Source organism: Melitaea cinxia, chromosome 11 (assembly GCF_905220565.1).
Source record: "Melitaea cinxia chromosome 11, ilMelCinx1.1, whole genome shotgun sequence".
Classification (NCBI taxonomy): Eukaryota; Metazoa; Arthropoda; class Insecta; order Lepidoptera; family Nymphalidae; genus Melitaea; species Melitaea cinxia.
Genome location: NC_059404.1, coordinates 65,070 through 87,138, shown reverse-complemented (window position 1 = coordinate 87,138; position 22,069 = coordinate 65,070). Strand labels below are relative to the sequence as shown.

The window sequence follows — 22,069 nt, the reverse complement described above, 5'->3', positions numbered from 1 at the left end:
TTTGGGGCCTGGGTCTCGGACTTATAGGCTCCAAGGGGAGGAGTTGCTGGACTTCTACTGGGCGCGTCCCCACGGTGGCGGATAGGGGAACGCCACTCGCACTGAGCGGGTGGTAGGGGTTTTCGGACCCCCGCGGACCAAAACCAGTAGGTGCGGGCGCACCTTTAGCGGCTTGTCAGCCGCGCGGCCTAGGGGAGTAAACCCCGATTAAAAATCTAAGCTGTGAAATAGCCCTATTAATCATGGAAACAAAGACTAAAACGAAACTACCCCAGGAGGGTACCTGCGCCTCCGGCAAAGGAGAATCCCTCCGTGCATCTTCGGATGCACGCTGCCCGTTCGATTCTGGGGAGGGCACCCTTTGTTACTGTGATTCGCCCCATATGGGCGTTGACGTTGTGCCCGGGAAGGGCGGTGACACGACTATTGCTAAGAACACGGACTCCGATAACAGTCTTCGGAGCGGCGGCTCTAACGAGCCCTCGCGCCCGAAGGCTGGTCTCCCCTCGCGAGATCGCAAGGGGAGATTCCTCGCGAAAAGGAAAACAGCAAACCGCTTTGCGGCTCTGGGCGCAGACGAAAGCGGAACTGATATGGAGACGGCTATGGGGTCCTCGGACCGGGAATCTCTGCCAAAGGGACGGCGGAAGCGGCCCTCATCCTCGACCTTCGCGTCTGGGCGTGACGGTTCGGACACGGAGGCCGAGGGCGCGGGCCTCGCTAAAATAAACACGGCGAGAAGGGGAAAGGCGAGAGGAACCACGGCGGGTCCTTCCCGCGAGAAGTTCCTCAAGCCAGCACCTGTCCGGCCGGAATCGACCAACCTATTCACCGACAACGAGTCCGACGTCGGCTCGTTGATCGTAGACGACGTCGTTGCGCTCAACGCGCAGGAACTCAGGGCGCGCGCGGGCGAGGGACTCGCCGTAATACTAGAGGTTGCCCGGAAATCCGGGAACCTCAAAGGCGAGTTCGTCGCAAAGCTGAAGAGGTCCGCGACGGACCTGAGCGAGGTGGTCGACGCCTTTGCCTCTAGGACCGAGGCCGATGAAGTGAGGCGGCTCCGAGCGGAGAACCGCCGCTTCAGGATCGAAATAGAGGCAATGAAAACGGAGCTGAAGGCGATGCGGCGCGGCTTCGCCGAGGCGAAGACGGAAGCGGCCGCTAACGCCGCCGCCGCCGCTGCCGCCGCTGCCAACGCCTCAGTCGCCGGTCCACCTGCGACACTTCCGGTGGCGGCCATGCTAGAGGAGTTCAAGCACTCCTTGACCTGCTCGCTGGGCGATATGATGAACGTCCGGCTGGCGCAGATCGAGGAGAGGCTGCCGCCGGCTCCGTCGGTCCGCCCCCAACTGGGAGCTGGTGGACCTCGACGCCCTGAGACGGCGGCCACTACGTCGGCGGCCCCCTCCACGGTTGCCCGGGAGGAAACCTGGGCAACAGTGGTTAAAAGAGGGAAGGGCAAGAGGAAGGGGAAAGGGAAGTCCTCCGCCCCTCCATCCACACCTGTAGTCGAAGGCCGGACTGCCGCCCCTGCGGTGAAGCCGACTGGCAAGCCAGCCGCGGCGTCGTCCGCGCGACCGGCCGCCAAGCCGACCAAGCAGTCCGGAAGGCCGGCAACAAAGGCGACGGTTAAGGCCAAATTCAAGGCCCCGAAGACTGCGGCAGTCGTCGTCCAGCTGCAGCCGGCGGCTGTAGAGAAGGGTCAAACTTACGACTCCATCTTCCGGTCGGCTGAAGACACCGTGAAATTGGAGGAACTGGGGATCGAGCGCATCCTCTTCCGTCATACGGCGACGGGAGCGAGGATGCTCGAGATCCCCGGTTCCGACAAAGAGGAGAAGGCCGACCGGCTCGCCAGCCGGCTCAGGGAGGCCCTCTCGGACGTGGCCACCGTCGTCAGGCCCGTTAAGACCGCGCAGGTGCGCATCTCGGGCCTGGATGACACGGCCACTCCCGAGAGGGTGGCGGCGGCGGTCGCGAAGGCGACATCGTCCGACGTCGGCACGGTGAGGGTCGGGGCGATCCGCTCCGGCTTCGGCGGCATGGGCTTCACCGTCGTAGCCTGCCCCGTCTCGGTTGCGAAAGCGCTGACCGAGGGGGGCAGGCTACTGATCGGCTGGAGCTCGGTGCGAGTGTCGGCCCTGGAGGCGCTCCCCATGCGCTGCTTTAAGTGCATGGGGTTGGGCCACACGCGCCCGAAGTGTCCGGCGTCTGTCGACAGGGGCGACCTCTGCTTTAAATGCGGGAACGCGGGGCACAAGGTCGCCTCCTGCCCGGAGAAGACACCGCGCTGCGTGGTGTGCGCCGAGGGAGGTAAACCCTCGGGGCACATCATGTGCGGCCGCAGGTGCAGGCCTGCGACCTCGAAAGGAAAGGGGGCCCTCGGAACCCGGGCCCCCCGAGAGACCGCAAGCCAGACAGCCGCAGACGGCGTTGCCCCCCCGGCCGCGGCGGGGGAGGTGGAGGTTGTGATGTCTGAGTAATCCATGGATCACATCAGACATCACAGTTTCCTCCAAGCCAATCTCAACCACTGCGCCAGGGCTCAGGACTTGTTGACCCAGTCCATGGCGCAGTGGATGATCGATGTGGCCGTCGTCTGCGAACCGTACTGGGTTCCCCCCCAACCGAACTGGTTGGGGGATCTCGACGGCACGGTGGCGGTCGCACTAGGCAGTTCCGCCACTCGCCCCCTCGCACTCGTGGAGCGCGGCTCGGGATACGTCGTGGTGACGTGGGGAGAGTATGCGGTCATCGGCCTCTACTTTTCCCCCAACCGCAGCCTGGCGGACTTCGAGGTCTTCCTCGACACCGTCAGAGCTGCGGTATGCCGACAGTCGCCGAGAGCCGTGATAGTTCTCGGCGACTTCAACGCCAAGTCCCGAGCCTGGGGCAACCCGAACACGGATGCGAGGGGGCGGGCCGTCGAGGATTGGGCCCTCCTCTCTGGTCTGTCACTCCTGAACGTTGGAAACGTTCAGACGTGCGTGCGATTGCGCGGGGGTTCCGTGGTGGACCTCTCGTTCGCCAGCCCCGCAATCGCGCGGAGAGTGACAGACTGGAGAGTGGAGGAGGGGGTGGAGACTCTCTCGGACCACAACTATATCAGGTTCGGAGTCTCCACCCCGTCCTCGTCAGCAGATCGGTCGAGGGGCCCGAGCAGGCTACCCCGCTGGGCCCTAAGCAGGCTCGACGTCGAGGCGGCGCGCGAGGCCGCAATCGTCCAGCGGTGGGCGAGCCACCGCGACGCCGATGGTGCCAGCGTGGATGAGCTGGCTGGCCGCTTTCGCAGGTCGTTGGCCAACGTCTGCGATGCGGCCATGCCGAAGGTCGGCCGCCGCCCGCTAGGACGGCGGGCGGTGTACTGGTGGTCGCCCGAAATAGCGGAGCTTCGTGCGGCCAGCATGACCGCCCGCCGGGCGTATCAACGCTGTCGGAGGCGCAGCGCCAGGGATCCGGCTCTGGAGGCGGAGCTGCGGGATGCATACCGCACGGCAAAGCAGGCCCTGCAGCACGCCATCAGCCGAGGGAAGGACGCCGCCTGGAAGGAGCTGCTGGCGGGTCTAAACCGAGATCCATGGGGCCGTCCCTATCGCGCTGCGCGAAGCAAGCTTCGCGCGCAGGGCGCCCCTGTGACGGAAACGATGCCGCCGGATCTCCTCTGGCGGACGGTGTCGGAACTGTTTCCGCACCGTCCCGTACATGTTCCCCCGACGATGGCGACGCCGTCGCCGTCTTCTCGGACCGAGTTCGACCCGCCCTCCCCACCCGGCATCTCGGAGGGGGAGATGGACACGGCCCTCGAGCGTCTCAGGGCCAAGAAGACGGCGCCGGGGCCGGATGGTGTTCCGGGGCGAGTATTGTATATCGCCCTGGAACACCTGAGAGGAGAACTTCGGGGACTGTTCGACAAGTGTCTAGCTTCCGGGCAGTTCCCGAAGCCGTGGAAGACGGGCCGGTTGTGCCTGATACGTAAGGAGGGCCGACCTGTCGACTCTCCCTCTGCGTACAGGCCGATCGTGCTGCTGGACGAGACGGCCAAGCTCTTCGAGAAGATTCTCGCGGACCGTCTCGTCCGGCACCTCGACGAGTCGGGGCCGGGTCTGTCGAACGCTCAGTACGGGTTCAGGGCGGGCTGCTCCACCCTGGACGCTCTGAACGCCCTTAGGTCCCTCTCCGCGGAGGTGGTGGCCAGCGGAGACGTTCTCCTGGCCATCTCGCTGGACGTGTCGAACGCCTTCAACAGCATTCCTGTTGAGACGATTGTGGAGGCACTGAAGTATCAGGACGTGCCTCCATATCTCCAGAGTCTGCTGGAGGCGTACCTCCGCGAGAGAGAGGTCTTATGGGAGGGGGGCGACGGCCGACTGTATCGCCGTCGCGTCGAGTGCGGCGTTCCGCAGGGCTCCGTCCTCGGACCGACCCTGTGGAACGTCGGCTTCGACTGGTTGCTGCGGACGCCACTGCCGCCCGGGCTCAGCGTCATCTGCTACGCGGACGACACTCTGCTGACGGCCCGGGGCGGCAGCTTCGAAGAGGCGGCCGGTCTGGCGCGAACCGGCGCGTCGATAGCGATCGGCCGCATCGAGGCACTGGGCCTGAGGGTCTCCTTGTCGAAGACGGAGGCCCTCCTCTTCCACGGCCCACGAAGAGGCCCCCCCCGAGGTGCGCGTGTGGTCGTCCAGGGGGTGGAGATCGCCGTCAAGGCCCAGATGAAATATCTCGGCCTAACCCTGGACGGCCGGTGGAGCTTCGGTCCGCACTTTAGAGAGCTCGCTCCGAGGCTCGAGAAAGCCGCCGCCGCGCTGGGCAGACTTCTGCCCAACGTAGGCGGCCCGGACTCGCCATGCCGACGTCTATACGTCGGCATAGTTCGCAGCATGGCACTGTACGGTGCCCCCGTGTTCGCCGACGCTCTCGCGTCTCGCGACAACAAGGCCCTCCTGCGGAGACCCCAGAGGGCCATAGCGGTGAGAGCGATACGGGGATACCGTACGGTGTCGTGGACGGCGGCCACGCTTCTCGCGGGCGATCCGCCCTGGGAACTCCAGGCGGAGATGCTCGCGAGAGTGTACGCGGCAAAGTCGAGCCTCAGAGCTGGAGAAGGGCAGGTCCGTAGTACGGACCGAGCGATGGACATCAGGGCTCAAGCTCAGAGGGCCCTGATGATCAAGTGGGAGGAGAGCCTGGGGTCTCCGGCGGCGGGCACGGTGACGGTGGACGCGATACGTCCACATTTAGGTCGCTGGGTCCAAAGGCGGCACGGGGTGCTGACCTTCCGCCTGACGCAGGTGCTTACCGGGCATGGTTGCTTTGGTAAGTACCTGCACCAGATCGCGAGGAGGGAAGCCACCCCTGCCTGTCACGAGTGTGGTGCTCCGATTGACACGGCGCGCCACACGCTAGAAGAGTGCACCGCCTGGGACCCTCAGCGGAGGGCCCTCGTGGCGGTCATCGGCGGAGACCTCGCGCTGTCGAGCGTGGTCCGCTCCATGCTCGGCAGCGCGAGGTCCTGGTCGGCCGTGGCCTCCTTCTGCGAAGAAGTTATTTCGCTGAAGGAGGCTGCGGAGCGTGAGCGCGAAGCCGACGCTCACGCCGACGCGCTACGAAGGAGGCGACCGGCGGGACGGAGGAGGCGTCGCTACGCGCTCCTCCACCCTCCGCATCGTGCTTGACGCGGGGGCGCAGCCGGCGCCCCTCTCCTCCTCGCAAGTCGCGGGGGGGAGGGGGGCGCGTGGGGCGCCCTCGTGGCGGGCGCGGTGTGGGGGGGGAGGCGTCGCTGGGTCGCTCCCCCTCCCTCCGCATCGTGCTTGGCGTGGGGGCGCTCCGCGCGCCCCTCTCCTCCCCGCAAGTCGCGGGTGGGAGGGGGGCGCGCGGGGTGCTTCCGCGGCGGGTGTGGTGTGGGGGGGGGGAGGCGTGGCGGCGCGATCCTCCGTCCTCTGCATCGGGCTCGGCGCGGGGGCGCTCCGCGTGCCCCTCTTCTCCCTGCGGCGATGAGGGAGCGCTCTCGGTGCCCGGGAGCGCTCTACAATCGGAGGCGGCCTGCCCTGCACCCGCAGGCAGGCCCACCGTCCGGGGCGTCATGGCGAATACTTTAAGTGGTCCCGTGGCGCCCCACCAGGACGACGAGGGCACCGCTGGTTTTTACTGAGTAGTCCGGCATTGCACTCCCCGCCGGGAGTCTCAGACTTCCGTCGCCTTCGGGCGACGGGGGTGCGTAAATGCATTTTCCAGCGTAAAAAAAAAAAAGGTTAGGTTAGGTTCCCAGGCCTTTCGAAGACGGAGGCCCTCCTCTTCCACGGCCCACGAAGAGGCCCCCCCCGAGGTGCGCGTGTGGTCGTCCAGGGGGTGGAGATCGCCGTCAAGGCCCAGATGAAATATCTCGGCCTAACCCTGGACGGCCGGTGGAGCTTCGGTCCGCACTTTAGAGAGCTCGCTCCGAGGCTCGAGAAAGCCGCCGCCGCGCTGGGCAGACTTCTGCCCAACGTAGGCGGCCCGGACTCGCCATGCCGACGTCTATACGTCGGCATAGTTCGCAGCATGGCACTGTACGGTGCCCCCGTGTTCGCCGACGCTCTCGCGTCTCGCGACAACAAGGCCCTCCTGCGGAGACCCCAGAGGGCCATAGCGGTGAGAGCGATACGGGGATACCGTACGGTGTCGTGGACGGCGGCCACGCTTCTCGCGGGCGATCCGCCCTGGGAACTCCAGGCGGAGATGCTCGCGAGAGTGTACGCGGCAAAGTCGAGCCTCAGAGCTGGAGAAGGGCAGGTCCGTAGTACGGACCGAGCGATGGACATCAGGGCTCAAGCTCAGAGGGCCCTGATGATCAAGTGGGAGGAGAGCCTGGGGTCTCCGGCGGCGGGCACGGTGACGGTGGACGCGATACGTCCACATTTAAGTCGCTGGGTCCAAAGGCGGCACGGGGTGCTGACCTTCCGCCTGACGCAGGTGCTTACCGGGCATGGTTGCTTTGGTAAGTACCTGCACCAGATCGCGAGGAGGGAAGCCACCCCTGCCTGTCACGAGTGTGGTGCTCCGATTGACACGGCGCGCCACACGCTAGAAGAGTGCGCCGCCTGGGACCCTCAGCGGAGGGCCCTCGTGGCGGTCATCGGCGGAGACCTCGCGCTGTCGAGCGTGGTCCGCTCCATGCTCGGCAGCGCGAGGTCCTGGTCGGCCGTGGCCTCCTTCTGCGAAGAAGTTATTTCGCTGAAGGAGGCTGCGGAGCGTGAGCGCGAAGCCGACGCTCACGCCGACGCGCTACGAAGGAGGCGACCGGCGGGACGGAGGAGGCGTCGCTACGCGCTCCTCCACCCTCCGCAGCGTGCTTGACGCGGGGGCGCAGCCGGCGCCCCTCTCCTCCTCGCAAGTCGCGGGGGGGAGGGGGGCGCGCGGGGCGCCCTCGTGGTGGGCGCGGTGCGGGGGGGGAGGCGTCGCTGGGTCGCTCCCCCTCCCTCCGCATCGTGCTTGGCGCGGGGGCGCTCCGCGCGCCCCTCTCCTTCCCGCAAGTCGCGGGTGGGAGGGGGGCGCGCGGGGTGCTTCCGCGGCGGGTGTGGTGCGGGGGGGGGAGGCGTGGCGGCGCGATCCTCCGTCCTCTGCATCGGGCTCGGCGCGGGGGCGCTCCGCGTGCCCCTCTTCTCCCTGCGGCGATGAGGGAGCGCTCTCGGTGCCCGGGAGCGCTCTACAATCGGAGGCGGCCTGCCCTGCACCCGCAGGCAGGCCCACCGTCCGGGGCGTCATGGAGAATACTTTAAGTGGTCCCATGGCGCCCCACCAGGACGACGAGGGCACCGCTGGTTTTTACTGAGTAGTCCGGCATTGCACTCCCCGCCGGGAGTCTCAGACTTCCGTCGCCTTCGGGTGACGGGGGTGCGTAAATGCATTTTCCAGCGTAAAAAAAAAAAAAAAAAAAAAAAAAAAAGGTTAGGTTAGGTTAGGTTGGGGTCCCAGGCCCCAGACCTTGGTCTGGGAGGAGTTCCTGGTCTTCTACCTGGGCGCGTCCCCCGGGTGGCGGATAGGGGAGTGCCGCCTGCGTTACTAGCGAGACGCGGGCGGTAGGGGTCTTCGGACCCCCGCGGACCAAAACCAGGGAGGAGGGCGCGAAAGCGCATTGAAGTGCCGGGGCCTTTGGGTCGCGCTTCGGGAGGCGCGAAAGCGCATAGGGGTGTCGAGGCCGTGTGGCACGCTCCTAAGGAAGGGCAGGTCCTCTGGGCTGGTCCTGGATCACCGGAAGCGTTGTCTTTCGCTCCAGGGGCGGGTCTCGGTCCTGGATTAACTCCGGGGCCGGGGTCGGGTCTCGGTCCCGGATCACCGGGGGCGGGTTTGCGGACTTATGGGGGTCTGCGACTCGTCTTTCGGCCCGGGACGGGACGGGTCTCGGACTCGGATCACCGGGGGCGGGTCTTGCGGACTGACGGTCTTGCCGACTCGTTCCTCGCTCCGAGAATGGGACTCGGTAAGCCCGCCTTTCGGTTCAGAGGTCGTGCGCGGTGCGGGGTGGCACGTAGGTTGCCGTCGGTGAGGGTTTGGCGCTGCGACGCGGCGCGAGGAGGACGTGCGTAGGCGCGTTTGGAGTGCCGGGGCCTTTGGGTCGCGCTCCGGGAGGCGCGAAAGCGCATAGGGGTGTCGAGGCCGTTGGGCGCGCCCCTAAGGAAGGGAAGGTCCTCTGGGCTGGTCCTGGATCACCGGAAACGTTGTCTTCCGCTCCAGGGGCGGGTCTCGGTCCTGGATTAACTCCGGGGCCGGGGTCGGGTCTCGGTCCCGGATCACCGGGGGTGGGTTTGCGGACTTATGGGGGTCTGCGGCTCGTCTTTCGGCCCGGGACGGGACGGGTCTCGGTCTTGGATCACCGGGGGCGGGTCTTGCGGACTGACGGTCTTGCCGACTCGTTCCTCGCTCCGAGAAGGGGGCCCGGAAAGCCCGTCTTTCAGTTCGGAGGTCGTGCGCGGTGCGGGGTGGCACGTAGGTTGCCGTCGGTGAGGGTATGGCACTGCGACGCGGTGCGGGGAGTGGGGTGGGCGGGTTCGCTCGCCCGCCCTAAGGCGTGCGGGGGCGCTCTCTCGCGCCGAGGCTGCGGTCGGCTAGAGGGCCTTGACTGCGGCCACCCTGGCCTTTGTCGGCTTCGTCGGGCTGACATTGTCCGCCCCGGGCTAGGTGCCTGGCGAGCCGAGTCGCCGGGCTAGGCCTGGGGCGCCGGGGCGGCGCGGGATTGTACCCACAGGCGCGATGCGGGCGGGGTGTGTCCCCCTGCCCGCGGGGGAGGCCACGCGGTCGATGGGTCGGGGGATTCGTCGTCCGACTTGCACGGTCCCCCAAGGAGGGGAGGGCGCGCTTCGTGTTCGAGTGCGTCCTCCGAGGTGCTTGCACCGTGGTGGGCCCGAAAGGGCAAGCGCCGGCGGGGTTGCGAAAGAGCTGACAGCGTCCTTGTGACCCCGCCACATAGGCGCACGGCAGAACACACGTGGCGGTTTTTATTCAGTAAGAGTCTGAATCCCCTCCGAGCCCCCCCTACCGGAGGGTGTCCATGACGGATTTTCCCCACGTTAAAAAAAAAAAAAAAAAAAAAAGGTTAGGTTGGGGTGCTTGTCGGTGACCTCCTCGTGGTGTACCCTGGGCAACGGGACGGGCAGCAGTATCACGATTGCGGCACTGCTGCCCGTCGCGGCTGACGACCGACGCGTGTGGGGATGCATTCCGGCGCTCTACATTAGAGTTGTCCCGTGAGCGCATCAGGTGGCACAGCGCTCGCGCACTGTGTCACCACGGGGGGGTGGATGGGTTCGGCGTGCGCTTACCCCGCCGTCGGACAGAGTGGACAGGAGTCCTGTTCGCTCACCGTCCTATTATCGTAATCCCGTTTGTGGTGTCGTGGTCATGTCTCGCGGCCACGAACGGGACCGAGGGTCTTGCCTTAACCGGCCGGACCGCGAGGAAGAAAACCTCTATAAAAAATTACCCCGAATCCCAAGCGGCGACGCAGCGCGAGGGGATGCATGGCTGATGGGTAGTTCAGTCTCTACTGCGTTCCCCTGCTCTGCAGCCCCGCCGAGGCCAGAGTGGGGTTACGTGAGGCTTGCCCAGGTACAGGGGGTGTTACCTGTGGTGGACCACCTTTTCCCCCTTACTCGTGGGAACAGTTATGGAATCTAAAAAATCAACAATTTTAAATGATGATGGTGTGGAGATTGACGAGAGGCCCGAGAAGGGCGGAGTAGAGGAGAGGCCCGAGAAGGGTGCAGTTGTCTCGGACGGAGAGTTGTCTGACGTCGGCATGAGGTCGCGGTCGCCTTGCGACTCTGACTCGTCTCGCGCTCGGCTCTGGAAGCGGAAGCGCGATAGGGAAGAAGACACGTCAGATGACACTGATGATAAGTCCACAGCAGGAAAGTGTCACACGGCGCGCAGGGGTCGTGGTCGACCGCCCACGACAGGGCAATATGTTGGCCTCGCCAAGGCCAAGGCCGACTACCTCAAGCAGTGCGAGAGGGAGCTCGAGCTTGAGGCCGAAAGCGAGGCCATTGAGATCTCAAGGAGAGTGAGAGCTTCGCGCTCTAATATAAATCCGGAAGGTGGGACGATTTCGGAAGAATGCTCGATAACAGATCTGCATCGGAAGGCCCAGGAATACGTCGAGGCCATTCTCACCGTAACAAAGATCTCTAAGAACTTGAAGGGGACGAGCAAGAAAGCTCTGAATGAGTCCGCCGAGGGTATAGGCGAAGTACTCGGCGCCCTATACCACCGAACGACGAATGATGAGGTCAGGCAGCTGCGGGAGGCCAACGAGCGCCTAGAAGCGGAGAACGTACAGCTCCGCTCGGAGATCTCCGAGCTGCGACAGAGTGTAGCCGACATCAGGCGTGAGCTGGGCTCGACGTCCACTCCAGCCCCTCCCGCGAATGAAAACGGACTGATCGACCGCATCATGGCTGGGGTGGGCGCCATGCTCGACTCCCGCCTGGCGAAGCTGGAGGAGTCTGGCAGACTCCTGCCTGAAGCGCCTGAAGCGCGAAAAGGACCACCGGCGGCTTCGAAGAAGATCGCAACGTCGCCGCCGCAGACAGGGGTCACAACGCTGACTCCGCCAGCGAACCCAGCCCCAAAGTCTGCAAGTCAGTCTGCCAAGAAGACGAAAAAGAAGAAGAAGGCGGGTGCGGCTACCCAAGTCGCTGCGCCCAACGAGCCTCGCCCCCTACCACCTGCTCCGGCCGCTCTGACGGAGGGGTGGAATGTGGTGGCGAGGAAGGGAAGAAAGGCGGGGCCGCCCAAAAACCAGCCCCAGCCCCAGAACAAAGGTGTGCCGGCTAAAAAGCCAAAAACGCCGAAGCTGCGATTGCCGCGATCGGCGGCGGTGCAGCTGACGCTGCTGCCGGGCAGCACGAGGACCTACGCGGAGGTCCTCGGTGCCATAAAGGCTGACGGCCTTATAGCGAGCATGGGCGTCGAGACTCGCTATAGGGTCTCTCAGACCGGCGCGCGCAGGTTCGAGCTGCCTGGCACCGGCAACAAGGAGAAGGCCGAGGAGCTTGCCCGGCGCATCAAAGCGGTCGTCGGCAAGGACGTGGCGGTCACCCGGCCGGAGAAGTGCGCCGACCTGCGGGTGGCCGGGTTAGACGACTCGGTCACTCCCCAGGAGTTGGCCGGCGTGATCGCCAAGGCGGGAGGATGCGCCGAGGAATCCATTAAAGTGGGCGAAGTGCGGCAAAACTTCGCTGGCGTTGGGACGGCCTGGGTTCGCCTGCCGGTAGAGGCGGCGAAGAAAGTGGTCGACGGGCGCCGCCTACTCGTCGGATTCGTGTCGGCGAGTGTGTCCCTACTGAAGGCGAGACCTCAGCAATGTTATCGCTGCCACGAGGTTGGGCACGTGGCAGCGAAGTGCGACAAGGGGGTGGACCGCAGCGGCCAGTGCTACCGCTGCGGCAAGGAGGGGCACATTCGCCGGCAGTGTACTGCTGAAGCTTGCTGTCCCATATGCCAGGCGGAGAAAAAACCGGCTGGGCACAGTCTAGTTGCGTGCCCTCGCAATAAAGCGGGAAGGAGGAAGAAGGCGGCGCCCAAAAATAAAACCCGCGCGCCGCCTGCCAACAGAGCTGGGGAGGTGACAATGGACACCCAATTGTAATAATGGCGCTTAAGGTGCTCCAAGCCAACCTGAACCACTGTGCCAGGGCCCAGGACCTCCTCGTCCAGAGCCTGGTACAGTGGTCCGTGCGGGCGGCGGTGGTGGCCGAGCCGTACTCGGTCCCGCCGAGGGATAGTTGGATCGGCGATCGCGACGGCGTGGTGGCCATCGTGACCCAGGTCGCCGCGGGCGCCCCGCCCCTTACGAACATTGTGAGGGGCTCGGGTTGCGTCGCGGCACTGCTGGGGGAGGTGGCCATCGTCGGGGCGTATTTTTCCCCGAACAAGTCGGTCGCCGAGTTCGAGGCGTTCCTCGACGGGACCGAGTCGATCATGCGTAGGTTTTATCCGGCGGAAGTGCTCGTGCTGGGCGACTTCAATGCGAAGTCACGTCTGTGGGGGTGTCCTGCCACAGATGCGCGGGGGGCGATTCTAGAGGAGTGGCTCGTTGCCACCGGCCTGACCGTCCTCAATCGCGGGACGGCCAACACGTGCGTGCGCAGGTCGGGCGGCTCGATCGTGGACGTGTCGTTTGCGAGCCCCGGCCTCGCGCGCCGCGTTCGGGACTGGCGAGTGCTGGACGACGTGGAGACTCTCTCGGATCATCGCTATATCCGCTTCGAGATCTCCGCTCGTCCGGCGGTGCCGCCAAGCTCCAGCCGCGCCTCGGCGGAGGAGGGTCCTCGGTGGCAGCTGAAGCGTCTCGACCGGGAGCGACTCGATGAAGCGGCGATAGTGGCGTCGTGTCAGCCGCGCGTCGACGGTCCACCGGACAGGGTGGCAGACTGGCTGGTGGCCAGAATGACCGACGCGTGCGACGCGGCCATGCCGCGGTCGAGGGGTCGCCCCGGGCGGGCTCAGGTGTACTGGTGGTCGGAGGCGATAGCGCAGCTGCGCAGGGAGTGCGTGGCCGTCCGACGCCAGTACACGCGCTGCAGGAGGCGCATCTTTAGGACGCCCCCCGCTTCGCAGGACAGGACACGGCACGAGGAGGAGGGCGAGCGGCTGTACGCCCTTTACACGGCAGCCAAAGCCAGCCTCCGTCGTGCCATCGGCGAGTCGCAGGCCGCGGCCAGGGAGGAAATGCTGGACGGACTGAACAGCGACCCGTGGGGGATGCCCTACAAGCGGGTACGCAACAAGGTCCGTCCCTGGGCTCCTCCACTCACGGAGACCCTGGACGCCGAAGTGGTCCGTGAGGTGGTCGCGGCCCTGTTCCCGACGGCGCCGGCCGAGCACGAGCCGCCGTCGATGGCACCGCGGGGAGAGGATCCAGACGTCGGAGAGGAGGCACCGGAGGTCGGCGAGTCCGAATTCGAGGAAGCAGTCGCGCGGCTGCGACGGAAGAACGTCGCTCCAGGCCCGGATGGGATTCCGGGGAGGGCGTGGGCGGTGGCGCTGAATCACCTGGCGCCGCGAGTTCGAGGGCTATTCTCTGCCTGTCTGGCTCAAGCCACAATTCCACAGCGGTGGAAGACAGGCAGGTTAGTCCTCCTCAGGAAGGAAGGCCGGCCGGCGGAGTCACCGTCGGCGTACCGCCCCATCGTCCTCCTCGACGAGCTCGCTAAACTGTTCGAGCGCGTCGTGGCCGCGCGTCTGGTGGCGCACCTCGGGCGTCGAGGACCCGACCTCTCGGACGTGCAGTTCGGCTTCCGCAGTGGCCGTTCTACCGTGGATGCCGTGCTGTGCGTCCGTGCCCAGGTGCAGGAAGCGGTGGCCCAGGGCGACGTCGTCGTGGCGGTGTCTATTGACATCGCCAACGCCTTTAACACGTTGCCCTGGGGTTGCATCAGGGAGGCGCTTCGCTATCACGGTGTGCCGACCTACTTGCGTCGCGTGGTCGGTGCCTACCTCTCCGACAGGTGGGTGGTCTTCCCCGGAAGGGATGGTCGGCTTGTGAGAAAGGAAGTCGTGTGCGGTGTCCCGCAGGGGTCGGTGCTTGGGCCACTCCTGTGGAACATCGGATACGACTGGGTGTTGCGTGGCTCGCTGCTGCGCGGCGTCAGCGTCGTCTGCTACGCCGACGACACGCTGGTGCTGGCCCGCCGACCGACGTATCGGGAGGCGGCAGTGCTGGCGACCGCTGGCGTCGCGCAGGTCGTGGCGCGAATCCGGCGCCTCGGCCTCGTCGTCGCGCTGGACAAGGCACAAGGAATAGTCTTCCACGGCCCGAGGAGGGCGCCTCCCCACGACGCCCATCTTATCGTGGGAGGCACTCGCATCGGCCTGTCGGGCACGATGACGTACCTGGGTCTCGTGCTCGACGGCCGGTGGAAGTTCCGGGCGCACTTCGCGCGGCTCGTCCCGCGCTTGCTGAAGGTGGGAGCCTCGCTCTCGTGGCTTTTGCCGAACATAGGCGGTCCCGGTGTGAGCTGCCGCCGGCTCTACACCGGCGTCGTGAGAGCGATGGCGATGTACGGTGCCCCCGTCTGGTCCGACGCCCTGGACCGCGAGAACATCGCCCTGCTGCGGCGCGCGCAGAGGGTGATGGCGATCAGGGTCGTACGCGGGTACCGTACGATCTCGGGCGACGCAGCGTGCGTGCTGGCTGGAGTCCTGCCCTGGGACCTGGACGCGGTCTCTCTGACGTCGTCATACCGGCGGCGTCGGAGTCTGGCGTCCGGGACCCTCAGTCCGGCACCACGGCTTGCAGAACACCTGAGGCGAGAGCGGGATGCCGCGATCGCGGAGTGGGTTGTGAGGCTCGAGCGTCCGAGTGCGGGGCACCGGACGATCGATGCGGTTCGGCCGGTTCTTCGGCAGTGGTTGGACAGACGGCATGGCGTCCTAACCTTCCGCGCCACGCAGGTCCTCTCGGGGCACGGTTGCTTCGGGGGGGTACCTGTGTCGGGTCGCCGGGAGGGAGCCCTCTCCTCGTTGCCACCACTGCCAGGATTGTGACGACGAGTCGGCGCAACACGTCTTGGAAGAGTGTTCGGCGTGGACGGAGGAGCGTGAAGAGCTCCGAAGCGTAGTTGGGCCGGACCTTTCGCTGCCGGCCGTGATTTCTGCCATGACCGGCAGCGAGAGGTGCTGGGACGCCGTCCTCGCGTACTGTGAGCGGGTGATGGCGCAGAAGGAGGCGGCGGAGCGGGTGAGGGAGGACACCACCGACCTCCCCCTCCGCCGCAAAAGGACCGGGCGTCGGAGGCTGGCGCACGATAACCGCCTCCCTCCCTAGACGCTAGGCAGACCAAAATCTGCCGGGTAGGCGCGCGCGGTGTCCCCCGCGCGCCACCTCCTCTACGAGGACAGGAAAGGGCCTGACGAGGCACGCCGCCGGGGTTTGCAGAAGAATTCGGACTCCTGCGACCCCGGCACGGGCGACGAAGGTGGACACCGTTGGTTTTTAGTGGGTAGTCTGGCATTGCACCTACCGCCGGGAGCCCCACACTCCCGCTGCCGAGCTTTCGGTGGCGGGGTCAGTGCGTAAATGCATTTTCCAACGTAAAAAAAAAAAAAAAAAAAAAAAGGTTAGGTTAGGTTAGGTTCCCAGGCCCCAGACCTAGGTCTGGGAGGAGTTCCTGGTCTTCTACCTGGGCGCGTCCCCCGGGTGGCGGATAGGGGAGTGCCGCCTGCGTTACTAGCGAGACGCGGGCGGTAGGGGTCCTCGGACCCCCGCGGACCAAAACCAGGGAGGAGGGCGCGAAAGCGCATTGAAGTGCCGGGGCCTTTGGGTCGCGCTTCGGGAGGCGCGAAAGCGCATAGGGGTGTCGAGGCCGTGTGGCGCGCTCCTAAGGAAGGGAAGGTCCTCTGGGCTGGTCCTGGATCACCGGAAGCGCTGTCTTTCGCTCCAGGGGCGGGTCTCGGTCCTGGATTAACTCCGGGGCCGGGGTTGGGTCTCGGTTCCGGAACACCGGGGGCGGGTTTGCGGACTTATGGGGGTCTGCGACTCGTCTTTCGGCCCGGGACGGGACGGGTCTCGGACTCGGATCACCGGGGGCGGGTCTTGCGGACTGACGGTCTTGCCGACTCGTTCCTCGCTCCGAGAATGGGGCTCCGTAAGCCCGTCTTTCGGTTCAGAGGTCGTGCGCGGTGCGGGATGGCACGTAGGTTGCCGTCGGTGAGGGTTTGGCGCTGCGACGCGGCGCGGGGAGGACGTGCGTAGGCGCGTTTGGAGTGCCGGGGCCTTTGGGTCGCGCTCCGGGAGGCGCGGAAGCGCATAGGGGTGTCGAGGCCGTTGGGCGCGCTCCTAAGGAAGGGAAGGTCCTCTGGGCTGGTCCTGGATCACCGGAAACGTTGTCTTCCGCTCCAGGGGCGGGTCTCGGTCCTGGATTAACTCCGGGGCCGGGGTCGGGTCTCGGTCCCGGATCACCGGGGGCGGGTTTGTGGACTTATGGGGGTCTGCGGCTCGTCTTTCGGCCCGGGACGGGACGGGTCTCGGACTTGGATCACCGGGGGCGGGTCTTGCGGACTGACGGTCTTGCCGACTCGTTCCTCGCTCCGAGAAGGGGGCCCGGAAAGCCCGTCTTTCGGTTCAGAGGTCGTGCGCGGTGCGGGGTGGCACGTAGGTTGCCGTCGGTGAGGGTATGGCACTGCGACGCGGTGCGGGGAGTGGGGTGGGCGGGTTCGCTCGCCCGCCCTAAGGCGTGCGGGGGCGCTCTCTCGCGCCGAGGCTGCGGTCGGCTGGAGGGCCTTGACTGCGGCCACCCTGGCCTTTGTCGGCTTCGTCGGGCTGACATTGTCCGCCCCGGGCTAGGTGCCTGGCGTAGCCGAGACGCCGGGCTAGGCCTGGGGTGCCGGGGCGGCGCGGGATTGTACCCACAGGCGCAGTGCGGGCGGGGGGTGTCCCCCTGCCCGCGGGGGGGGCCACGCGGGCGATGGGTCGGGGGATTCGTCGTCCGACTTGCACGGTCCCCCCAAGGAGGGGAGGGCGCGCTTCGTGTTCGAGTGCGTCCTCCGAGGTGCTTTGCACCGCGGTGGGCCCGAAAGGGCAAGCGCCGGCGGGGTTGCGAATGAGCTGACAAGCGTCCTTGTGATCCCGCCACATAGGCGCACGGTAGAACACACGTGTGGTTTTTGTTCAGTAAGAGTCTGACTCCCCTCCGAGCCCCCCCAACCGGAGGGTGTCCATGAAGGATTTTCCACACGTAAAAAAAAAAAAAAAAAAAAAAAAAAGGTTAGGTTAGGTTAGGTTAGGTTAGGTTTTTTTTTTTTTTTTTTTAAATAAGTTGGTAAACAATTGGGTTCTTTATTTCGAGGATGGATGACATGAGACATAGTAATAAGTGAGTAAGATGAATACGCTCCGGCCAGTAATAGAAATAGTCTTGATAATTGTATAAAAATCGATGATAATAGACAAATTAAATATGTAAGTTGTAGCCCCAGTGGAGACTTGAAATGGAGCGCTGCATGGGTGCAGGGGGGCAGAACTTGCGATTTGATACAATTGTTCAATCCCCTACAGACCATGCAGCGCGAATGATGGAGATGATGATGAGTGGGCTGAGTGGGCAAAGGGTTAAGGCCATATTACAATTCCGAGTAACCCTTACGCCCGGCCCAAAGTGATGAAATGATGAATTAACAAGTGATTATAAAATGAGATATACAAAAGATGGAGATTATAAACAAAATGAACTTAAGCTAAGGTAGTAAAGTATATATGGTTTTTTTTTTTTTTTTTTTTTTTTTTTTTTTTTTTTTTTTTTTTTTTTTTTTTTTTTTTTTTGTTTTTTTTTTATGAGTGTATTGATCTTTTTTGATTATACATTTATGTTTTTTATTGATTTACAGAGTTTTTTTTTTTTTTTTTTTTTTTTTTTTTTTTTTTTTTTTTTTTTTTTTTTTATAATATAATAATATAGATAATATATTAAGTAATCTTAAAGAACAAAATTAATCTTAAAAACTATTATATATTAATATATCTTATATAGTATTGACAAAGTAGAATAAAAATCAAAAAGAGGTAATAAAAATAAAAATAAAAATGAAGAACGACAATCATAACATAACTTATTAATCTTAAGACAAGGTAAAACATAATAGATTAAAAGTACAGTCAAGTTCGACTCGGAGCACTCCCGCGAAGCCCTGGTGGGTGAGTCCTGAAGCGTCGCCGCGTTAGAATAATGAGAAGTGTAAGTAAGAGTAGGAAAAATCCCGAGCTAAGCGAAGTATGTGGAGTGTTATGCGTGAGTGTAAAAGATAGAGTTAAAGTGGTTATTATGATTGTATGAGTGTAAAGGAATTATTTATATAAATGTTAACTAAATGGATAATATATATGTAAGAGTAAGGATAGAAATATATATAAATATAAAAGGAGTCTGAGCGATATATGGGTAAAGAGTAGTGTGAACAGGTACCTGCAGTTCGTGGGAAGAGAGTGTGGTGTGTAAAGTGTACGAATGAGAAGCAAGACAAGACGAACAATTAAGAGCTTACGGAGCTGCCCGTGCCGCACTGTTCGGTGAGGGTGTCGGAGCAGTTCCGTAGTCTATGTTTTGCCCTGTCTTGTTACGCATGGAACGCACAATAGGGCAAGTGGTAGAGGTGGCTTTGTGTTCTGTAGGGTGTTTGTTATTAAACTTCATATTATGAGACACACAGTTGAAGCATTTGTAGGTGCCGGTCTCTGCGACAGTTGAGCCGTCGACAGAGACGGAGGTGTTGTGTCGGCATTCTTTATGAATATGTCCATCTTCCGCGCAGTGCGCGCACCGCGTGGAAGAGGACTTGCAGTGGGTGGCAGTGTGCCCGAACTGCAGGCACTTGTGGCACTGTAAAAAGGGACTGAATTCTTCGATGTGTACGCGCTGATAATCAACGCGCACACGATCGAGGGACAGTAAGGTGCGGAAGGCTGTAGGGTGTGTTATGAAAACGGCGTTGTAGAGTAATGGGTTTCTGTTATCCCTTTTAAATTTATATTTAATATATGAGGAGTCGAATTCGCTAAGCTCGGGGTTTTGTCGCATAATAATGTCCGTAAGCTCCTCAACGGCGACGTCGCAGGACACACCCTTCAGAATAATCATAGGCTTGAGGCGGCTAGCCACCTCAGCGGAGACTTTGGCGTCGTTAGCCGCTTTAATACGTTGCAGGGCATCGTCGCGTTCGCGCTCCGTGTCGAACTCGATGCGAAGTTTATTTTTAGATAGTGGGGCTACCTTGGCCGGAGCGTAATTAGTTTCGCGAAAGGATATTGTAGATTTCAGGTTTCTGAATGTTTCCTCTCGGGAGGAGGCCGGAGTTTTAGAGGCGACGACGATTGCTGGTTTCGTGTTCGGCGGTGTGGTAGAGGCGGCTTTGACCGCCGGGGAAGGTCGAGCGGTAGGGCCGGGCAGGTCCCTGGGCTGGGCTTGGCGCCCGGCGATAGAAGCGTACGTCGATATAATACTTTTGGAAGTCGCGGAGTGTTCGGCCTTGATCTCTTCGCGCAGCTTGGAGACCTCGTCCTTAACTAATTGAGTCAGATCGGTAACGACATTTTTATAACACATAGGCGAGTTGAAAGTGGGGTCGTATTTCTCTTGCTCTGCTATGTTAATCTCGAGATAGGTCTCACAAGCCACGCGAATTTCCTGGGCGGCGCACTGTATGAGGTCCTTATTGACCGAAGTCACGCTTTTGCCCTCACGGACAGCGTGACATATTGTCTCGGTTAGCTGTTCGATAATTGTGCGGAAGCTGGCCTCACTTCGAACGTCGGAGCCCAGGTATGGAAGCTTCTTGCTCGTTTTATCTTTTTTCCCCGCAGGGGCAGCCATGACGGGAAAAGGGGGATGGTGTCAGGGTGAGGTAAAACTAAGTCAAATGTAAGGTATAAGAAATCGGAACAATAAAAAAAAAATTTTGGGGGGGGGGTTGTGAAGAAGGGGGGGTGCTAGGTGTGTGCGGTTACTGTAGAGAAAAGGAGAAAATATAATTTAAAAAAAAATTTTTTTGGTGGTGGGGGTGTGGGGGGGGGGGGTGGTAGGGGGTGGGTTTTGTAGAAGTGGTGAAACTAAAGAATAGATAAAGAATTTAAGAAAATAAAATTTGGGGGGGGGGGGGGGGTAGGGGGTGGTAAGGGGGTGGGTTGTGTAAAGGGGGTGAAGTAGGTGTCAAAGGTGAAAACCGCAGCCAAATCGGTTCAGAAATGGCTGAGTTATAGCAATTAATAAAATTCTTTAATATTTCCTTAATAAAATATTAAAGAATTCTATTTTTAGAACACGAATATCCGATTATCTATATAAAGAAGTTATGAGTTTAAATAATATATATTGAAACAGGAATATTATAGTCCCCTTGTGAGGCAGGAGGATGAAAATTTGAGATGGGGGTAAAAAGCCAACGGAGAAGCCGTTGGCGCAAGAAAATCCGGGAAAATCGAAGGTTTTTTTGGGGGGGGAGGGGGTGAGGGTGGTTTTTGGTTGGATGGGGTAGTAGGGGTAAAATAAAGAGTATTCGTGAAAACCGGGAATTTATCGGATTTATATTAAAAGAATTAAAGAATTAAAACGATTTTTATTAAAATTTAGGTGAATGAGTGACTTGTAATTTTATAAGAATTTTTAAACCTATTATGAAAGAAAACAAATTAGTTATGTGTTTAAACAGAATTTTGAAAGGTCTATTGTGTCTAAGTCGTTGGGTTTCCACGAAAACTAAATATAGAAAGGGGGTAAGTGTAACGTAAGGAAGTTGATGAAGAAGGAAAATCTGGAGAAAGTGGAAAATTTGGGGGGGGGAGGAGGGGTGGGGGTGAGATTTTGATTGGGTGGGATGAAGGATGTAAAAGGAGTGGATAAGGTGAAAACCGCGTCAAAATCGGTTGGGAGGATCAGGAGTAATGGAATTTTTAAAGTTTCTATAGTTTTGCTCAATATTTACGTAAACGTAAATATTGAGCTTTTTTCCTGTAGGAATTGCGGGATAAAAAGTAGCGGAAAAGGAGAAGGGAGGTCCAAAAAGGTTTGCAACTGAAGGGGGTGTAACTAGGATTAAGGACAAGGGAGTTATTAAGGATGTAAAGTTAAGGCGTGGCGTTTTCTTGCTCACAAACTTAGTGCTGCGGTAGTAACTTCTGAGTGGAAGTGAATATCTTCTAAATTTATAAATGGAAAAATCTGAATTTTGCTTAGTTTTATTTTTATTGATACACTTTAACACTGAATATGATAAAATATATAGGTCCTCACTGATAATTTTAATCTAGCTCACTGGTAAGGTACATAATACAGTTTTGTAGCTTGACACTAAGTTTGTAATCACAATTATAGCTGAATTGTTCCGAATTTCCTCAATTTTTTTGATTAGGGTGATTTAGGGGGTCACTGAGAGTCTTTCGGTGTATGGTAGGTAGCCGTGGCACCAACACCCTCGGAGATAGCGGCAACGGCTACCTTTACCAAGTTAAGGTTTTTAGTTCAGAAAAAATACTTACGGTGCACAAAAAAATTTTAAAATTTGCACACAGCGAGAAGTCACTTTGGAGCACTTATTGGTGGAAAAAAAAGTTAGGGTCGTCGCTTTAGATTCGTCGGCGTACGCACTTAAGTCTTATAAAAAGGGCGTTTCGTCGCGCACTTAAGTTTGTAACACTTTTTTCCTGTATTAAATTTAACTGAATTATAAAGTGTTACACATCAATTTGAAGGGGAGGATGTCCTGAATGCACTGATACTAATACTTTAAAAAAATATTGATAACTGACTGAGTAATGAATTTTTTAATGGAACACTATGTAAATTTTGACTGTTTTATATTAGAGAAAACACAAAAATAGCTGTAAAAAATTGAGTTTTTCACTTATTTGAGTTCTAAAACCACCAGCGGATAGCTGGCGGCAGCGCGCAACTTTTGATATATTACACAGATTTTTAGAGCACAGTTTCGCGGTTATTGGGAATTTTTTGATCGGAGCGACGCGGAAACGATGCTCACGGGGCGAGCGTTCGCTGCAGACTGGTTAGGTTAGGTTAGGTTAGGTTAGGTTAGGTTAGGTTAG

The 22,069-nt window shown here is 60.2% G+C and overlaps 1 protein-coding gene across 1 annotated transcript; it reads left to right on the top strand.

The window, feature by feature from the left end:
* Positions 1-242: 242 nt before the first annotated feature.
* LOC123657946 lies at positions 243-2,486 on the top strand. The gene has a single exon (XM_045593426.1). The coding sequence runs from the start codon at positions 243-245 to the stop codon at positions 2,484-2,486; it is 2,244 nt and encodes a 747-aa protein (XP_045449382.1).
* The last annotated feature ends 19,583 nt before the right edge of the window (positions 2,487-22,069 follow it).

Excerpts from the sequence above, each read along its gene's own strand:
- LOC123657946 (XM_045593426.1), top strand. The coding sequence starts at position 243 with ATGGAAACAAAGACTAAAACGAAACTACCCCAGGAGGGTACCTGCGCC.